The 20,174-nt window shown below is 37.4% G+C and overlaps 1 protein-coding gene across 3 annotated transcripts; it reads right to left on the bottom strand.

The window, feature by feature from the left end:
* Nucleotides 1-5,808: 5,808 nt before the first annotated feature.
* On the bottom strand, nt 5,809-18,498 carry LOC110108610 (putative low molecular weight protein-tyrosine-phosphatase slr0328). Of its 3 annotated transcripts, none has more exons than XM_020839312.2 (9): nt 18,233-18,498; nt 18,036-18,147; nt 17,892-17,958; nt 13,933-14,266; nt 13,735-13,847; nt 13,521-13,656; nt 13,297-13,364; nt 9,595-9,681; nt 5,809-6,123 (listed from the first exon to the last, which is right to left on the bottom strand). In XM_020839312.2, exons 4-9 carry the CDS (start codon nt 14,192-14,194, stop codon nt 6,022-6,024), a joined length of 768 nt encoding a protein of 255 aa, XP_020694971.1. In that variant the 5' UTR covers nt 14,195-14,266; nt 17,892-17,958; nt 18,036-18,147; nt 18,233-18,498; the 3' UTR covers nt 5,809-6,021. The 3 variants fall into 3 exon arrangements, with proteins under 3 accessions (XP_020694971.1, XP_020694970.1, XP_020694972.1); XM_020839311.2 differs by having other exon boundaries at nt 17,905-17,958; XM_020839313.2 differs by having other exon boundaries at nt 13,933-14,263; nt 17,905-17,958.
* Nucleotides 18,499-20,174: the final 1,676 nt, after the last annotated feature.

The raw sequence follows: 20,174 nt of genomic DNA, 5'->3' as shown, positions 1-20,174 counted from the left end.
TTCTGTATCAGTTATTTGATTTATGTTGATCAAGTATATGTTATGTCTGTTCTACGATTTCCGTACGGCTATTTTCTGATGTGAAATTTTTGATGATTTTGATTGGTGAGTGATGTCTTGCTGAGCTGTGTTAGCTCATCCTTGTTTTCTACGTGGTTTTCAGGTTCTGGAAAAGGGAAGGAGGTCTTGGACTAGAAGTTCTGTGTCTGATCTGAGATTAGGTATTTTGTAATTTTGATTTTTGGTACAATCATGGCTTTTTTGTTCTATTCTGTTATTTCTGTCTGAAGCCATGGATTGTATTGTATATGATTGTTTTGAAGAAAAGATAGATGAACTGTTCTGTATTTAGATGATTATAATAGCTCTGTGTTTTTCTGTCTATTTAATATTTGGAAGAAAGTTCTGAAGCAAATTCCAAAGCTAGATCCTGGATTTTCAATAGTTGTGTCACGGCCCGATGCGAGCGGGATCCGTCCCGGTCGGGTTGGGTCGTGCAACAGTGACCTCTAACGGTATTGCCATGGAACTCCTATAACAAGTGGGAAATATGTATGGAGGTTCGTGGCATCACAAACCTTCCCTGAGACAACAGCCTCTTCTCCTCCATATAGTAACCAAGGTGGCTACTCTTATCTTTTGTCAGATCCTCCTTGATCTTTTGTATCTCTTCATTCAAATATTTTCTTCCTTGATGGCCCCCCAGTCGACCATCAAAGGTATAACACAACCAACTCCTGGAGCTCCCTAACACACCGGGATAAGCCATCGATAGCTTTGTTCTCCAACCTAGACTTGTACTAGATCTCAAAATCATAGCCTAATAGTTTGGACAACCATCTCTGATGCTCCTTGGTCACCATCCGTTGCTCCAACAGGTACTTCAAGCTGCTCTGATCCGTTCATACAATGAACTGTCTACCCAACAGATAAGGGCACCACTTCTGAATAGCCAAGATAATGACCACCAAATCCCTCTCATAAATTGACTTCAATTTCGCCCTTATAGATAACACTTGACTGAAGTATACTATAGGTATGTGGTTCTGCATCAACATTGCCCCCAATTTATATCCTAATGCATTTGTCTCTACTACAAAGACCTAGCTGAAGTCCGACAGAGCTAGAACTGGAACAGTAGTCATGACTTTCTTCAATCTCTCAAAAGCTTGAGTCGCAGTCTCTCCCCATGAAAAGTTATCCTTCTTCAGTTGCTTGGTCAAAGGCCATGCAATGGTACCGTACCCCTTCACAAACCTCCTGTAGTAACCAATCAATCCTAGGAATCCCCTCAAATCCCTTATGTTCCTAGGCAGAGGCCATTTCTGCATTGCCTCAATTTTGGTTTGGTCTACTACAAAGACCTAGCTGAAGTACGGCAGAGCTAGAACTAGAACAGAAGTCATGGCTTTCTTCAATCTCTCAAAATCTTGAGTCACTGTCTCTCCCCATGAAAAGTTGTCCTTCTTCAGCTGCTTGGGCAAAGGCCATGTAATGGTACCGTAACCCTTCACAAACCTCATGTAGTAACCGGTTAATCCTAGGAATCCCCTCAAATCCCTTATGTTCTTAGGCAGAGGCCATTTCTGCATTGCCTCAATTTTGGTTTGGTCGGCCGCCACTCCTTAGGACACCACATGTCCTAAGTACTCCACACTAAACTGGGCAAATCTGCATTTCTTCAGGTTGGCTCTCAACTGATGCTCTTGAAGTATTCCCAAAACTACCTTCAGATGTCCAAGATGCATCCTCCCCTGTCTTGTTGTACATCAGAATGTCAAAAAAATAACATGACAAACTTCATGAGGTACTGCTTGAATACCCTATTCATCAAAGACTGAAAAATAGCAGGGGTGTTAGTGAGACCAAATGGCATTACTAGAAACTCATAATGCCCTTCATGTGTCCTGAATGCTGTCTTCGAAATGTCTGTCTCCCTCATTTTGATATGATTGTATCCCGGATTTCAAGTCTAACTTGGAAAACATCACTGCACCATATAACTCGTCCAAGAGCTCATCAATCACCAAAATAGAAAATTTATCTGGCACTGTCCCCTTATTCAATACTCTGTAGTTCACATAGAATTGCTAACTCTCATTCTCCTTTTTGACCAAGAGGACAGGACTAGAGAAAGGACTCACACTCGGTCTGATGATCTCTGCCTCCAGCATCTCCCAGATCAACCTTTGAATCTCATCTTTCTATATGTGAGGGTAACGGTAGGGTCAGGCCTTGATCGGTGTCTCTCCTTCGCTTAAAATAATGGCATGCTCCAACTCCCTTTGTGGTGGTAGACCTAAGGAGGTTGGAAAATCTCGCTGAATTGTTGTATGAACAGCTAACTGAAGAGGGGATGTTTCCCTCTTCCTCCAATCTGACCCCCTCCAAGTGATGCAACTTCATCAAGTATCCTCCTCCCACTTCCTCTATGATTCTGATCAAAGACTTGAGGGATACCCCAGTCTTAGTTAGCCCTGCATCACCCTGAATAACCATCTCCTTTCCCTTATTCACCAGTTTCATCCTCAATGTCCCCCAATTCACCTTGGTATCTCCCAAGGACTATAGTCATTTCATCCTTAAGATGACATCAGTGCTTCCCAGTTTTAATGGAAGAAAGTCCTACCTCACCTTGATCTCCTGAATCATTAGCACAACTCCCTTAAAAAATTTTATACCCATCTCTACCTTTCATGTGCCCATCATCACACATAGCCTCCTGTATCTACTAATTCCATCCCAAGCTGATCAACAATCTGGATGGAAATGAAATTGTGGGTTGTCCACTATCTATCAATACCACTACTTCTATATCCACTCTCTCCCTTCACTTTCATAGTGTGACTAGGAGTGAATCCCACTACAGAGTTCAGGGATACTTCGGCCACATCCAGATGCAACTTTTTCTCCTTCTCCAATTCTAGCCTGCTTCCACCTCTCTCTTCAGCTTCCTCGTCATCACAGACAGTGAGAACCTAAAGAGTTCGGTCCTTGCACTGATGCCCCAGTATGTACTTCTCATCACACCTAAAACACAACCCCTTTTCTTCTTCTCATGTATCTCATTCTCAGTTAGTTTCTTAAAATTTCCCCCTCTTCCAGCTCTCTCCTTAGGCACCTCCTTCATGCTCCCTGGCGCTGGTCCCCTGGGAGGTAAAAAGGTGGTGGTCATCCTATATGACCACCCTGAGTTGCTTCCCCTAGCCATTATTTCCATCCTCCTCTGTTTTTTTACTAGTTGTGCCAACTCAATTGCTTTCCCCAGGTTTATTGGCTCCAAGACTCTAACTGCTACCCATATCTCTGGTTTGAGCCCTTCATAAAGTTTCCCTCCAATGTTGTCTCTGAGATATGATCCAATCTGCTGACCAAATACTCAAATCTATTGCGGTAATCGGTTACGGTCGCCTCCTGAGTCAAGGCAAAGAATTGTTCTTAGAAGTATCCTCCCCTCTCGGTTCGAAAACGTTATAGTAAACATTCTTTGAACTCCATCCAATTTCGAATGAGCTCACTCCTTTCACGCCATTGATACCATGCAAGTGCCTTTCCTTCCAAACACAATCCTGCCACTATCAGCTTCTCCTCCTCTGTCAACCCATTGACGGCGAAGTATCATTCCACTTTGTAGATCCAGTCATGACCGTCCTCACCCTCAAAGACGGACATCTTCAATTTTCTCACCCTTGGATCACCCACATTCCCCCATAATCCTCCATAACCTCCCATTCCTTGAAAGGGAGGCGCTCCCCAATTTTCACGGTCCTCTCTCCTGCGATTATACTCAAACCCTTCATCGTACTCCCCCCTCCTTCCTCCAGAATCAGCACCCCGACAGTAGAATTCTTCCATTCTTCCAACAAAATTAGCACCCCTCCTTTCATATTACATACTCATCTCTTCCCTAAACAGTGGTTCTAGCGGAGTCATACCTCCTCTTCCCTGGACGTCGGTGGTCTCCTTCGATTCCGTTGTTGCCGGTTTTTGTTTGTCTTCAAGCATTTTCTTCATCAAATCTTCCAAAGCGGTGAACCTTCCATCTATCTTTTCATGAACGGGCACAAATTGACTTTGAAAATCTGAAAATTTCTCCTCAAAATCTATCTTCAATTAACTTATTTCTCCCTCTAAGTCTTCAACTTTTCGTCCAGCCATAATTCCTTCGATGAGGCACCCAAAAGAAATCTTTTGTGTGAGCAGAAACACTGAAATTGCAAAATTTCATCCTTTGATGGTCCCAAGACAACGCTCTGATACCAATTTGATATAAAATACTTGAGTTCGCAAGTAACCCTAAGGTAATACTTGAGTTCGCAAGCAAACCTATCCCAAATTGGTGAACAAACAGCAACGAAACTGCTGTTTGCAGCATGAAAACAGCCCGAAATAGTGAAAAACAACAAAGAAACTTAGTAGAAATATGAAGAAAATCAAGCCAACCATTTGTATTCCAATAGTAGGTGAATAAAGACAACAACCATACAAAATTCTTCAATTCGAGAGGAAGAGAACTCTCCAAAATCTCTAGTCAAAAAAACTAGAGCCCAAACCTCCAAGAAGATCTAAAAAATTAGCCCAAATTCAAGATGACACCCTAAATCCCCCTTAACCCCTAATTAACTCCAAAGCCCCCATACAAAATCCCTAAACAACCCTTATATTCAAATTGCTCCCCTTCCATTCAAAACTTTCCTCAAACACTTGAATTAAACCCAAGCATGGGCCCACAAGGCTCTTCCCCCACCCACGTGGGGCCTGCCTGGAGTAAGTAAGGACTAGTCCAGCCGGCCCAGGCGGGGTCGACCTAACAGAAAGCCACGGGGAAGCTTTCATGAGAGGTCCTCTAGCTGAAGTGCTTCATTCTTCTTCTATATCTACTTCTTTACCGACAAGTGTCTTGAGAAAGCCTAATATATCTCTGTTTGAAACTAGCAGCATTAACAACAAGAGAACTAGGTTCATGGCTTCTTTTTTTTTTGTTCATGTGAGGGAGAGGTTTAATATATTTCTTTGTTATCAGAGCTTTGCTAGGATTGTAGGGAGTTGTTTGTATTTTTGTGTTTTAATATGTGCCATTATGTGCCTTAAACTCCATGGATCGAACTTCCTACGTTAGCTTACAAGTATCTGGACTCATCATTCCTACTTTGTAGAGCATCTAAAATAAGTTTCATCAAAAAAGATTTTATTTCACCGAAAGTATATCTTACTAGACCTTCCAAGTAGTTTGTTTGCATCAACATCATTTTGGCGCAATCAAAATTTAACCTTAGTTGTATGGTCAAGAGTCATGTACGTCACGTTACTTGGGCACGGGCATGGGCGTGAAAAGTCTTCATTCCTTTGGAAATTGGAATCGTCAAGAATCTGTCTCGTTGATTTGCCCTGTTTGTGATTGAGATTATTTCAATGAAGACACCTACTGTATAATTACTACGATTCTCAAGTTGATATAAATAGGCTTTATTTCTTCCTAAAATGCTCTAGGTGAATCCATTCTAACCTTCTACTAAACTGTCAAAACGATTTGATGCAAAGCCCCCAACGGCTTTAGATTCCTACAAAGAAACTACTTTTTTCATGAGAAAATAATTATAATGCATAAGCTCAATTTCAGATATGCTAAAATTTTACCTCAAATTATAAATTTTGGTCTAAATTTGATCATTTTTTTTACTATGATCTGAGTCAAATTAAAACAAAATTGACTATGCCTAGTAGATTAACCATTACAAGATGAACAGCTTTGTCTACCAAGTAGTAGCATACAAAAATTGATTTTATACTAGCATACCACTCTAAATATATTAACCAACATAACATGCTAGTATTAGCAAAAACATTAAGTTCATTGTAGTCATACTGTATATATTTAATAGTCCAAACTTCCCAAACAAAAATAAGTTTCAATGATCAAAGTTTTGCATATGATTGTTTTTCTCTGTACATGGATTAATAAAAAATGCCTACAAACTTCCGAAGCAATCTCACCTAGAATTCCACTGGGGCGTCTGATTTTCAAGAAGAAAAGGTTCCTCCATCTATAGGGAGTTCTTGACAGTTCTCAGAAAGAATGTTGTCAATTAAAACCTCACATCCATCTTCCAATAGATCCAAAACCTGCAATTAAAGATGCTAGAACTTAAAAGCTGAGCACAATTAAAAGGGAAAATTACACACCTTACATCAATGATAACCAAGAGAGTAATCTCATAAATACAATAACAACATTAAACATTTATCCCACTATGTGGGGTCGGCTACATGATTCCTTTTTCTCCACCGTGTCCTATTAAGAGTCAAATTCTCATTTAAATTTAATAAAGAAATGTCATTTTTAATATTTTCTAACCAAACCTTTTTAGGTCTACCTTTACCTCTACCTTTCTTAATATAAGTCAAATCTAATATATCTACTCTCCTAATTTGATCATTTAAAGACTGTCATTTTATGTGGCCAAACCATCTAAGGCGACACTCTCTATAATATTATTTGCCACTGGAGCTCCTCCAACCTTTTCACGTATATGCTCGTTTCATATCCTGTCTCCAAAAGTAAAGCCACTCATCCACCTAAGCATTCTTATATCTACAACGCATAAATTAATATCAAGGTTGTGAAAACCGAATTGAACATCAAACCAAAAGAATAAGTTCAAAATTCAATGGTTCGACCGGGATTAAATCGGATGATGTAATAAATATTAATAATATTTAAATAAGGTCTAAATGGTATAATAATATTGTAATAATTATATAACCATATAATTTTGTGACTAAAAAATTAAGAGAATTCATGCATAATATTTTTTTATAATTTTAAATTTAAATAGTTTTCCTTTTTTAAATTTGATTTTTATTCTAAATTTAATTTACATATAAGCATATAAATTAATATAAATTATTACTAATTTATGTTACATAGTTAGATATAAATTATACATATAAATAATATAACATTTAAAACCTTTAATATATAATATCTATATTAATTTATTAAGTTTAATATTAAAGTAATTTGTTTAATTATGTAAACAAAAAACACTTAAAAAGGCTAATTTTAGAAAACCGGGACAAGTTCAATGGTTGAACTGATGGTTCTTGTCAGTTCAGCCCGATTTGATACAAATATGGCTCTTAAGTTGAATCAGACTGATTCATGATTGAAGCAGTCCGATTTCTAAAACTATGCTTAATATTATGCTTCTCTTTTAATAGCCATCATTCTATGTCATAAAGCATTGCTCATCTCACCATCTTATAGAATTTTCCCTTAAGTTTGATGCATTCCTGCCCTTCATCCATTAAACTTGAATTTTATAAATAATATCTCCATCTATTTCGCCATCACTCTGAATAATAGACCATATAGATTTAAAACATATACTCTTATTAATGACTTGATCACCCAAAGTCACAATCCCCCAACTAGATCTATACTATTAAAATTGCACTCCATGTATTCACTTTTAGATCTACCCAAATGAAAATCTTTCGACTCTAAGGTTGGCCTCCATAATTCAAGTTTAACTTCAACTCCCTCTCCAGTCTTATCAACAAGAATATCACCAGCAAAAAGCATACACCAAGTACATCCACTTGCAAATGTCTAGTAAGTACATGCATGACTAAAGCAAAAAAAATTATGGGCTTAAGGCTGATCAATCCAACTGAAATAGGAAAATACTTGGTCAAACCACCTTGTGTTTGAACACAAGTAATAGCTCATACATACATATCTTTAATAACTTGAATATAAACATTATTAACCTCTTTCTTTTCTAGAACTCTCCACAACACTTCTCTTGGAACTTTATCATAAGCTTTTTCTAAATCAATAAATATCATATATATAGATCCTCTTTATTCTCTCTATACTTCTCCATTGAACCTCTCAATAAATGTATAGCAATCTCATAAATATAAATAAAAAATAAATAGGGAATTGCTTAGAACATTCAACATTCTAATAGTGAAGAAGATTCTCACTTCGTAACATTTATTTTGCGGCCATGAATCATGTGCTATTTAAAATTTATAAGAAATTATTAGTCTGTATGTATCTTCAGTCTTAAACACATCCAGACAGGTATTCTAATATCCATCGTTAGGAAAGCATAGAACAACACTAGCTAATATTGGAAACTGTAAGAAACACTAACGCAAGCAGCAGACAATAATATGTTTGTAGTAATACCAAAAAACTCAGAGCACAGTGCATTACCCATTGGAATTTACTAATTGAATACCTGTTGTTTACAATGTAATGTTATACTGTGTGTGCAGAGTGCAACGTTTTACTTTACAGGTGTAGCATTGATGTGTGTTGGTTAGTTGTAGATCAGCGGTCCTGATGCATTGGATGCAGCTCCAATAGCTTAGGAAATGCTGTGAGTGTTTTATCACCCCTCAAACTCCCGGTATTGGCTGAACGGTGAGTTTGGTACGAAGTTGCTGAAAGTGATCTGTGGAGAGATGTTTGGTAAGGATGTCTGTGGGCTGATCGTGTGAAGCGATAGGAAGCAGGCAAATGCGATGGGCTTGAACTTGTTCCCGAATGAAGTGATAATCGATCTCGATGTGATTAGTTCTTTCATGGAAGACGGGAATGTTGGCAAAGGCGATGGGTAGAGCACAAGGCTGTAAGGGTAGAGCACAAGGCGGAGGCCAGATTTTGGTCTATAAGATGCCATTGTTTGTATGCAGGATTGTCACTGAAAGAGGAGCCGGGATTAGCTATGTGAGGAGAGGAATGAGATTTGTACCGTAAAGAAAGCCGGAGAAGCCATTGGCGGAGAATAGTTTGATGATTTGTGATTTCCAGATGGAGTATGTGTCGTTAGATAGTTGAGTTGAGAGTCACTGAGTTGGGATGATGACTTTGATATTAGAGAAAACAAATTTTAGAGAGGATAGGATTTGGGGTTGGGAAAAGATTCAACCTGATATGTATCGGATTGCTCCATCCTCTATACCGTGAGGTGCAAGAGCTCTGACACCGTGTAAGAAATGCTAATCCAAGCAGCAGACAATACTATGTTTGTAGTAACACAGAAAAACTACATAGCACAGTGTATTACCCATTGGAATTTACTATATTGAATACATGTTGTTTACAATGTAATGCTACTGTATATAAAAGAAAAAGGTGTACAATGTGTGCAGAATGCTACTTTTTACTTTACAGGTGTAGCGTTGATGTGTGTTGGTTAGTTGTAAATCAGCGGTCTTGATGCATTCGATGCAGCTCCACTAGCTTAGGAAATGCTGTGAGTGCTATTAGAAACATAAGTTTATTTTAAAATAAATTTAAAAAAATCAATTATGAAACCCATTTATAGTTATTTATTTATCTTCTTTGATGGGAAGAAGTCATTGAGAAAATATAACCTTAAACTTTACAGTGAAAAATGATAACTGGTCTTAAAGAGAGAGTCTGAGTTTCTATCATTGCGTCTTAGAAGAAGTAATCAAAGAATCCCTAATCCTAGAGATTATAATTCAGATTGCTACGACAGGAGGTATATTCTTGAGCTTCTGCTTTTATTATTAGTGAATCTTAAAATTCCTAACATTTAATTTCCTAATTACCTTTTCAAATCCTTGTGGGCCTCCATAGTAGGGATCTGGGACTTCAGTTTCTGAATGTTTTTTACAGTAAGAGCACATGAGTTTGACCTACAAAAAAATATTCAACAATTGGTTAGGGTAAGATGATAGACATTAGCTAAAGGAAAGAGGGCAGAAATTAAAGACAAACTTGAAGAATAAACCAAAAAATAAGCAGAAAGCTAAAAAATATTTCTTTAAAAATAAAATTATCTTTAGGGGATAAAAAAGTCAAAAATTTACAAAATCTTTTGTGCATATATAATCATTACAGACTATTTATTGGATTTCCCTTGGGTTTAGAATATGTGGCTTCTTAAGCATGTGTTGGTGGTTCTTTTTTGAGGCATTCTTTCTGGAATCTGAAACCATTACATATTGAGTGAAAAATAGAGAAATCCCAAGAAACTAAAAATACGATAAAAGAACTTCAAGAACAACGCAAGATTGTCTGAGCGACTATGTTAGGAGATACAACAACAACAACAACATCAAGCCTTTATCCCACTACGTGGGGTCAGCTACATGAATCTTTTTTTTCATTGTGTCCTATTAAAAGTCAAATTCTTGTTTAAATCTAATAAAGAAAGGTCATTCCTAATATTTTATAACCAATTCTTTTTAGGTCTGTCTCTATCTTTCTTAACATAAGTCAAATCTTATACCTCTACCTTCCTAACAAGGTCATCGGAAGGCTGCCGTTTTATGTGACCAAACCATCTAAGGCGACTCTCTCTACTCTTATCTTCTACTGGAGCTACTCCAACCTTTTCAGGTATATGCTCATTTCATATCCTATCTCTAAGGGCCACTCATCCACCTGAGCATCCTCCCACACTTTACTTAGTATTATGCTTCTCTTTTAATGGCCAACATTCGGTACCATAAAGCATTGCAGGCCTCACCACCATCTTATAGAATATTCCCTTAAGTTTGAGGGGTACTTTTATATCACACAACAAGCCCGGTGCATTCCTCCACTTCAACCATCCAACTTGAATTCTGCTGATAATATCCCCAGCTATTTCACCATCACTTTGAACAATAGATCCAAGATATCTAAAATTAAAACCTCTTCATAAATATATGGCTTCCATAGTCGACCTACCCGGCATGAATCCAAATTGATTTTGAGAAACATTAGTATCACGCCGCAACCTATGTTCCATAACTTGCTATGTTAGGAGATAACAATTCAAAATTAAAAAAATGAAAAGAAGAACATCAAGGCTTTGTCGGAAGATAACGAATCAAAGAAAAAAAAGTAAAAATAAAGAAAAGAATATATATGTAGTTTCCATGAAATATGAATCAAATGTAAATAACTATGAATCTCTTGCAAGACAATCCACATTCTTCAATTAGGTATATGTCTTCATCAGCTCAAGAGATTCGAACTATCTTCCACAAGAACATTAATAAAGTCAAAATGCGATAATGTAGTAAGATTCATGCATAAGATCCAAATTGAAAGTTTAGACTGAGATTTTGTCCTATTTGACAGAATTTGTCATCAAGCATGCGCCTAAACTTTAGAAACAACTACTAAAATAATTTAATCTATTTGCTTGCATTTACCTGCATTTATTTAATCAAAATGAAAGTATTTTTTGAGAATCAAATGTAACGAGATTATTTTCCCAATTATAGTAAAAAATAATTGCAGCACAAATCTTTGCCTTCCTTTTTCATATACACTGTTATTTTACTTCATCATCTTTAGTTATAATTAATTTGATTTGCAAAGTAAACCCTGGTCCAATCATATCTCAGGCAGCACTGGAGCAGGAGTTGCGCTCAGCATAAGTGATAATTATCCTATAACAGTCTATTTTCATACTTCTGACATATTGATTATATCAGTAACAAGGCAATTACATTTAGATCAACGTATATACATGAAATATGATATTAATGATGTAAAAAAAATCAAATCATGAGAAAAAATTCTTTACAAAAAACAATGTACTTATCATGTAGAGAATATTTGTTCACCTAATCTTTTCATCGACATTTGACCAACATATCTACAAAAGATAATTTATTTCTAGCCCATCAAAGATTGCCACACTGCAAGAATCAGAGAACTGCAATTCATAATATTTTTTGGAAAAGAAATTTCACAAGGATATCCTGGCATAATTGCATTGGAATGGATTTCAATGCCTTTGGATATGCGCTGACATTAGTGCTTATGTATGGTATTATGAATTATACTCCATATTAGCACTAATTCAAGGACATTCAAGTCTATCCTGATACAAATTACATTAGGATATCAGTGTATTTTTTTCTATTTTTAGCAGTCCCAAGTTATTTGGATCAAGGAATTAATATAAATGAAAGGTTTACAAAGTCCAAAACCAACCCACAAGTTAACAAAAGTATGACATGCAAAAAGATCACCACCAATAGTATAATTTTTGTGACCTTTATAATCTAATTATTAATTATAAAAAATAATTTATTTATTGGCTTTTAGTACCTGTGATTGTATAGCCGAATAGGACTGCATAATTGTTCCAATCATTATGCCTGTCCTAATCATAGAATCTGTGCATTAATCAAATGTGCTTTATGTCCCATACTTGGGGTTGAAACATGCATCCATACAAAGGCATCCACCCGCGGCTGCTAAGGCACTTGTTCTTGTGTTATGCACCCTCAACATTTGATTAAGAATAAAAAGCAATTGCAACAGACTACACCATGCACATATCCCTCCCTAAATATCTACCTATCTTTTTGAAAAGTAACTAAAAAGGTACTCGAGTGAAATTCAAATATGTAGCTCCATGCCTTATTATAAGCATGAACAACTTAGTTTTTAAAGAAGAATGCTCCCATTGCTCCCTTGCTCCCCTTAAATTCCCATGACCGCAAGAAACAACTGAAATGTCATTACTTTCCTATGACATGCATGAGTAATTACTACAATCATTCTAAGACAGGTATTTAGTTATAAATTAAGATCCTTTTTAATGTGAGATTTTATCATTACTATACCAATCCATATATCATCAATTCCTGATGAGCGCTATATGAAAAATCAAATTCATTTTGCACAAATTTTTTTCGCTTACCTTTGGTCTGACATTTTTGTTTCTTCCTAATCCTTCTAAATTTATTCTAGCCACTTATCTTCTTAGTAGACCTACTACCATGCACCCTCATGCCACATGCACTAGTATTAAAAGAAAGTAAAAGTCTATTCATCTAAATATCTAATTTCAGTAGAAATAAAGTGACGTTTTATTCATAAAGTCTGGGAGGATTCTATACATCTGTCCTGTGAGTTTATTGCAGCTGCATATGTGAGATTCTTATTCAAGCATTGAGAAGAACATAGTTCCTTTAAGCAACTCAAATATTTCAGCATTTAGGCCAGCCTCTCAGCTTACACTTTCCTCTTTGCAATTTTCATCATATCAAAATCTTAGAAATTTTTTTATAGTTTTGCATTCCAAACCAATTTTAAATGTTAAAATTACTGTTGAAATATGAAAAGGTCTATTATACGATGAAGTAGAGGGAAAGCAATTGAACCTTATCAACCAAATCATCTCTCCCAAGTCTCCACAGAAAAGATTAAAAAGTCAAGGATTTGGCCAAACTAGAGAAAAAAAAAAAAAAATCTAATTTATAGTGCTTTGACTTCCACTAGAATAAAGAATGATAGCTTACCTTCTTATAGGCATCTTTAGGGAGCTTCTCTTTGTGGCTCCATCTCTCAAATGCACTTAGTAGATCATCTGAAAATATACTCACAGTCAATTCCGTCGCAATATAACCCACCCACAAACAAAAGAGCAAAATAACATACTAGTTCATCAATATGGAGTAAGGAAAAAAATAAAAACGATAAATCTGTAGTAACACAATGAAAAAAATAAAAATTACTGGTCTACCTCTATTCTGCATGTCCATTGCAAGGATGAGATCAAAGTCCCTGAAATCAGAAGGCCGTACTGGCCGGGAGATTGAAGTAATCTCGATTCCACGCTTATTAGCCGCCGCCCACATACGCAAGTCCGCTGGATTACCCTAGATCAGCTCCCCAAAGTTACAAAAACAGAAGCAAAAACATAAATACCCAAACAGAGAGAATGGAAGGCATAAAACCTCATGGTAGCCAATCGTGCCCGCGGAGTCGATCTTGAATTTAGACTCAAATCCTCTTTTCCGTACAATGTTCGTGAACACCGCTTCCGCCGCGGGGCTCCGACAAATGTTACCTAGAAAAATACGCAGCCCAAGTAATCAATAGCACCGGTCAAAGCCGAGAGAAATAGGGAAAGCGATGAACAGTGCTTGTAATACCAAGACAGACGAAGAGCACTGAGAAAGGCGGCTTCGAAACTTCAGCAGATCGAACTGTATCCCCCATGGTCGACGAAGACGAAGCCACAACAACCAATGGAAAGGGAAATTGGGAGAATCGTAGCATGCGAGGTGGGGAGGGAGGTTGACGTAAAGGTGGAGAAAGCTTTTTAGGTCGCCGGTGGGCAGCGTGCTTAAAGAGGAAGCTTGCGGGGACGGCTGAGTGGCAATATCGTAAATTTGTGGCGAGGGCGCTTCTCATGTCCACTATTTCGGCCAGCGGATTCTAATTTGCTGAACACAGAAGCTTCGCCTTCCCGCTAGTATCTAGCTACTATAAGAAAAATATAACTGATTTGATTTTGTTGGACAAAATTTTAATACAAAGTAAAATATTTATTGATATATCTCTGATATATCATGCAAAAATTATTTTGATCGGCACGAATCTCGAGATAAAATCAAGTCGGAATCTTCAAAAATTAAATTCAGGATCACTTAAACTCCGATTTCAACAAACTTACAGTCAAACTAAGCGTCTCAGAAATATGAACCCAACGACACCAAATTTGACTCAATCCCAGCCCAAATGAGTCCAAATCAAGGACCTGAAGCGCTGTTGGAAAGTTCGTACCACAAGTTGAGTTATCAAATGGTTTCCAAACATAACGTGCTTATAGTCGAATCGAGCGGCTCAAAGAGAAGAATCCAACGAGCTCAAGATCGCCGAATTCCGACATCATTAAGACCTTCAAATTTTTTATAAACGATCCATGATCAAAGGATTCAGTATCGGTCGTCCATCTAAACCACTCCATATTTGCCCCTGATCTCTCATCTATTTAAGGGTCATGCCACTCCAGAATGTCTATAAATATACCCCTCATTTCTTTTGAGAGGGGACCCAAGCAAGAAGGAAGAAAGAAGAGGAGAAGAGAAGAATAGGAGGGAAGAAACTCCTCCTCGACCACCACCAGAATTTCGCCCGATTTCCAAAGTGATGCCGGAATTCCATCCGACCTCCAAGTGATGCTGGAGTTTCACCCAAACTTCAAGTGACACCGGATTTCTTTCCAACCTTCAAATGATGCTGAAGTTCCACCCGAACTCCAAGTGATGTTGGAATTCCGCCCAACCTACAAGTGATGCCGGAGGTTGGGCGGAATTTCGCCCGACCTCCAAGTAATGCCGGAGTTTCACCCGAACTCCAAGTGAAGCTGGAGTTCTTCCGAAATACCATCTAATGTCAGAGTTCTCCTCGACCGCCAACTGATGTCGGACTTCTACCCGACGCTGGACCTCCGCTCGTCGCTAAGTTTATACCCGATGCCGGACTTCTGCCTGTTGTTAGACTTTTGTTGGACATCTTTCTGATGTTGGATTTCTCCCCATTGATGGTTTTCTACCTTGTGCCATCTTTTTGACCTTCGTCGTCAGAAAACGACCCTTTTGACCTCTGTCGCCCGCCAACTATGGTCCTTCTGACTTATGTCGCCCACCAACTACAGTCCTTCTGACCTCCGTCACCCGCTGAGTATGGCCCTTCTAACTTACGTTGCTCACCAACTACAGTCCTTCCGACCTCCGTCGCCCACCGACTACGGTCCTTCTGACTTACGTTGCTCATTGAGTACGATCCTTCCGACTAAACGAACATGTCAACAATGACTCTTTATATTTCCACCATGTAGTTTATATAATGTACATCAAGCCAAGGCCTTCCTCCTAAGGAAGGGCCTCATTTGTAATTAACTGCAAACAATTATGGATTCATTCATACTGGGCTAGGCCCCGTGGTTTTTCACCCTTTTTTCAGGGGTTTTCCACATAAAAATCTTGATGTCTCTAGTGAATGCTACACCTCTCTCTTATCTGATTGCGTACCAGATTTTTGTACAAAGTTAAGACATTAAATTTTATATTTCTTTACTGCCACGAATACTCCTAGACTCAACATTTATATTACATATTATTTATAATTTTAATAAAATAAAATTGATGAAATTGTTTAATTATATTTTAGAACTAGCAGAATGCGTAGATATTGTGGCATAGTTGATTTATTTTATTTCATAAATGTATTATTAAATAAATGAGATTATATGTTAAAACACATGCTTAGTTATACAATTTTCAAAAGAAACTTTTTATGTTAGATTGAACACTGACTACATATTTAATCTAATCATTTGCTTCTATAATCTAACAACTTTTTTTTCTTTTTATGTGAGATTCAGGATCTGTTTAGAACACCTATAATTTTTTTATAAAATGATTGTGAAGTTATTATAGTGAAATTAATTTTTTTAAAATTATTATAAAAAACTATTTTCTACATAAATTCATTAAAAAAATTAAGAAAATAATAGTCCCTATTAATTCATTTAAAGATTGGATAGTTCCTTTTTTTTTCTTTTTAGAGTTATTCTTTCTAACCTTGTTCAATGCTAGAAAATTTAAGTCGATAGAGATTGTATTTCACGTCTTAGTAGTACACAAAAATTCAACACGAATAGATAAAAATGATAGGACCAAAGAAATTTTTACAAGGAAAAACTAGAAAGGGAAAAATCATGAGTCCTGACCCAGTTGCAGAATTTTACTATATAACAAGTGATAAAAAAATCTTCATTCTTCACTATTGAAGAAGAGGAAAGTATGAAGATCAAGTGTTTATACTAAACAGTGGGTCAAATCTTGACAGTATTCTAAAGATGTTGGTGATTTTTGATGTCGATCGTCAATGATGTTGGTGGTTGGGGGTGGCAGTAACAGGAAGTCGTCGACAGCAATGATAGCTGAAAAATGTAAGAGAGCATTTTAATTTTTCTCCCCTTCTCCTCCTTTCTTATTTTTTTTTCTTGTGAAGAATGAGAGGGTTATTTATAGTTTTTTAGGGTGACATACTTAGTAAATATGGAAAAGATCAAGGGCATGTTTGAAGTGTCCATCAGACAACTTATAGTGATCTCCTTGATTTTGAAGCATCTATTAAGCGATTAAATGCCTTAAAGATGTTAGAATTGAGTGATTTTGAGCTTGTTAGATTTGTCTTGTCGAGCCGCTCGATTTGACTATAAGCATGTTATATTTGGATATCACTTGGTCATCCAATTAATGCTCTAAAGCTTCCAAATAGGCTTTGGTCAATTGGTTTTGGCTCGTATTGGATCAAATTCGGTATCGGTGTGCTTGTCTCCTTGAGATGTTTAGCTTGACTATAAGCTTGATAAAGATGGTACTGATTTTAATTTTTAAAGCCTCTGATTCATATTTATAATGAGATTTGTGCCTAATCAAGATAGTTTTTTGATGATATATTAACTATAAATACTACAACAACCTAATAGATCATAATGCTCTATTTTGCATGCATCTTGGGAATTTAAAAAAATGCTTAAATAAAATGTGATTGGTATTTTGAAGAAGATATCACATTATATTAAGAGTGACATGTTATGCTAATTTTGATAGTATCTTAATAAACACTCTATGTTGATGAACCATAAATTTAAATGATAATTCAAATATTAACAACACAATGTAATGAATAAAAAGGTCAAAGATGTGTTTTATATTTTCCGTTTATTATGTCTTGCATAATAATCTTATCATTTTGTATCAAGGTCAAAGATGTCATTATCGGGTCCCAAGTCCTGGATAAGAAAAGTGGAGGGTTGTGTTAGGTAGTTGATAGCCAGCGTAAAATTTGTTGAATAATCATGACCTGAATCCTTTAAAAAAATTAGGTTACTTCTAGGGCGTCCCCTAGAAGCGATGTGATGTATGGCTTGAATACAATGACAAGTGTGCAAGGGCTGCTGCACTAATGCCCGGGTGCAATGTTAAAGAGGCAAGGGTTCCCATATCAAGGACAGATATGGACAAAGAAGCTAGTCTAATAAACTAAAATTAGGATAGGAACTTGAACTATTGAAGTAACAAAAATAGATATGTACATATTGAAGTAACCTCGATTCCACGCTTATTAGCCACCGCCCACATGCGCGAGTCCGCTGGATTACCCTAGATCAGCTCCCCAAAGTTACCAAAATAGAAGCAAAACATAAATACCCAAACAGAGAGAATGGAAGGCATAAAACCTCATGGTAGCCAATAGTGCCCGCGGTGTCGATCTTGAATTTAGACTCAAATCCTCTTTTCCGTACAATGTTCATGAACACTGCTTCTGCCGTGGGCTCCGACAAATGTTACCTAGAAAAATACGCAGCCCAAGTGATTAATAGCACCGGTCAAAGCTGAGAGAAATAGGAAAAGCGATGAACAGTGCTTGAAATACCAAGACAGATGAAGAGCACTAAGAAAGGTGGCTTTGAAACTTCAACAGATCAAACTGTATCCCCCATGGTCGACGAGGACGAAGCCACAAAAACCAATGGAAAGGGAAATTCGGAGAATCATAGCCGTCGAGGTGGGGAGGGAGGTTGACGTAAAGGTGGAGAAAGGTTTTTAGGTCATCAGTGGGAAGCGTGCTTAAAGAGGAAGCTTGTGGGGATATGAGTGGCAATATCATAAATTTGTGGCAAAGGCTCTTCTCATGTCCACTATTTCGACAAGCGGATTCTAATTTGCTAAACACGGAAGCTTCGCCTTCCCAATGGTATCTAACTATCTATAAGAAAAATATAACTGATTTGATTTTGTTGGAAAAAATTTAACTACAATGTAAAATATTTATTGATATATCTTGCAAAAATTATCTTGATCCGGTACGGAAGCTTCAAAAATTAAATCTGGGATCACTTGAACTCTGATTTCAGAAAATTATAGTGAAACTAAGCATCTCAAAAATACGAACATAACGACACCAAATTTGACTCAATCCGAGTCCAAATGAGTCCAAATCAAGGACCTGAAGTGCTATTGGAATGTTCGTACCACAGTTTGAGTTACCAAACGGATTCTAAACCTAACGTGCTTATAGTAGAATTGAGCGACTCGACGAGAAAAATCCAACGAGCTCAAGATCGTTGAATTCTGACATCATTAAGACCTTCAAATTTTTTATAAATGATCCAATATCAAAGGATTCAATATCGACCGTCCATCTGAATCACTTCATATTTGCCCCTGGTCTCTCATCTATTTACGGGACATGCCACTCCATAATATCTTTAAATAGACCCCTCATTTCTCTTGAGAGGGGACCTAAGCAAGAAGGAAGGAAGAACAGGAGAATAGAAGAATATGAGGGAAGAAACTCCTCCTCGACCACCGCCTATATTTCGCCCGACTTCCAAAGTGACGCCAGAATTATGTCCGTCCTCCAAGTGATGTTCGAGTTTCACCCGAACTCCAGGTGACGCTGGATTTATGTCCAACCTTCAAATGATGCTGAAGTTTCACCCGAACTCCAAGTGACGTTGGAATTCCGCCCAACCTTCAAGTGACGCCAAAATTCCACCATCCTCCAAGTGAAGTCAGAGTTTCACCCGAACTCCAAGTGGCGCTGGAGTTCTTTTGAAATTCCATCTAATGCCGGAGTTCTCCACGGTCGCCAACTGACGTCAGACTTCTACCCGACGCCGGACCTCCGCTCGTCTCCAAGTTTATACCTGACGCCGGACTTCTGCCTATTGTCAGTCTTTCGCCGGACATCTATCTGATGCTGAATTTCTTCCCATTGCAAGATTTCTACCTTGCGCCATCTTTTTGACCTTTGTCGTTAGACAATGGCCCTTCTGACCTCCATCGCCCACCAACTATAATCCTTCTGACTTATGTCGCCCACCAACTACAGTCCTTCTAACCTCCGTTGCTTGCCAAATATGATCCTTCTAACTTACGTCGCTCACTGACTATAGTCCTTCCGACCTCTATCACCCACCGACTATGATCCTTCAGACTTACGTTGCTCATCGACTATAGTCCTTCCGACTAAATGAACATATCGATAGTGACTCTTTATACTTTCATCATGTATTTTATATAATGTACATCAAGACAAGGCCTTCCTCCTAAAGAAGGGCCTCATTTGTAATCGACTGCAAGTAATAGTGGATTCATTTAAACTGGGCTAGGCCACGTGGTTTTTCCCCCTTTTTTCAGGGGTTTTCCACATAAAAATCTTGGTGTCTCTAGTGAATGTTACACCATCTCTCTTATTTAATTGCGTGCCAGATTTTTGTACAAAGTTAAGATGTTAAATTTTATATTTCTCTACCGCTGCGGATACTTCTAGACGCAACATTTATATTATATACTATTTTTAATTTTAATAA

Source organism: Dendrobium catenatum, unplaced genomic scaffold, assembly GCF_001605985.2.
Source record: "Dendrobium catenatum unplaced genomic scaffold, ASM160598v2 original_scaffold_185271, whole genome shotgun sequence".
NCBI classification, from domain to species: domain Eukaryota; kingdom Viridiplantae; phylum Streptophyta; class Magnoliopsida; order Asparagales; family Orchidaceae; genus Dendrobium; species Dendrobium catenatum.
Note: the sequence above shows the minus strand (reverse complement) of the source record. Positions and strands in the feature narration are given on the sequence as shown.

Coding starts and splice junctions, on each gene's coding strand:
- LOC110108610 (XM_020839312.2), bottom strand. CDS start 14,194: ATGAGAAGCGCCCTCGCCACAAATTTACGATATTGCCACTCAGCCGTC. Junction 13,848..13,932: donor AGTGCTCTTCGTCTGTCTTG/GTATTACAAGCA, acceptor GTATTTTTCTAG/GTAACATTTGTCGGAGCCCC. Junction 13,657..13,734: donor GCACGATTGGCTACCATGAG/GTTTTATGCCTT, acceptor GAGCTGATCTAG/GGTAATCCAGCGGACTTGCG.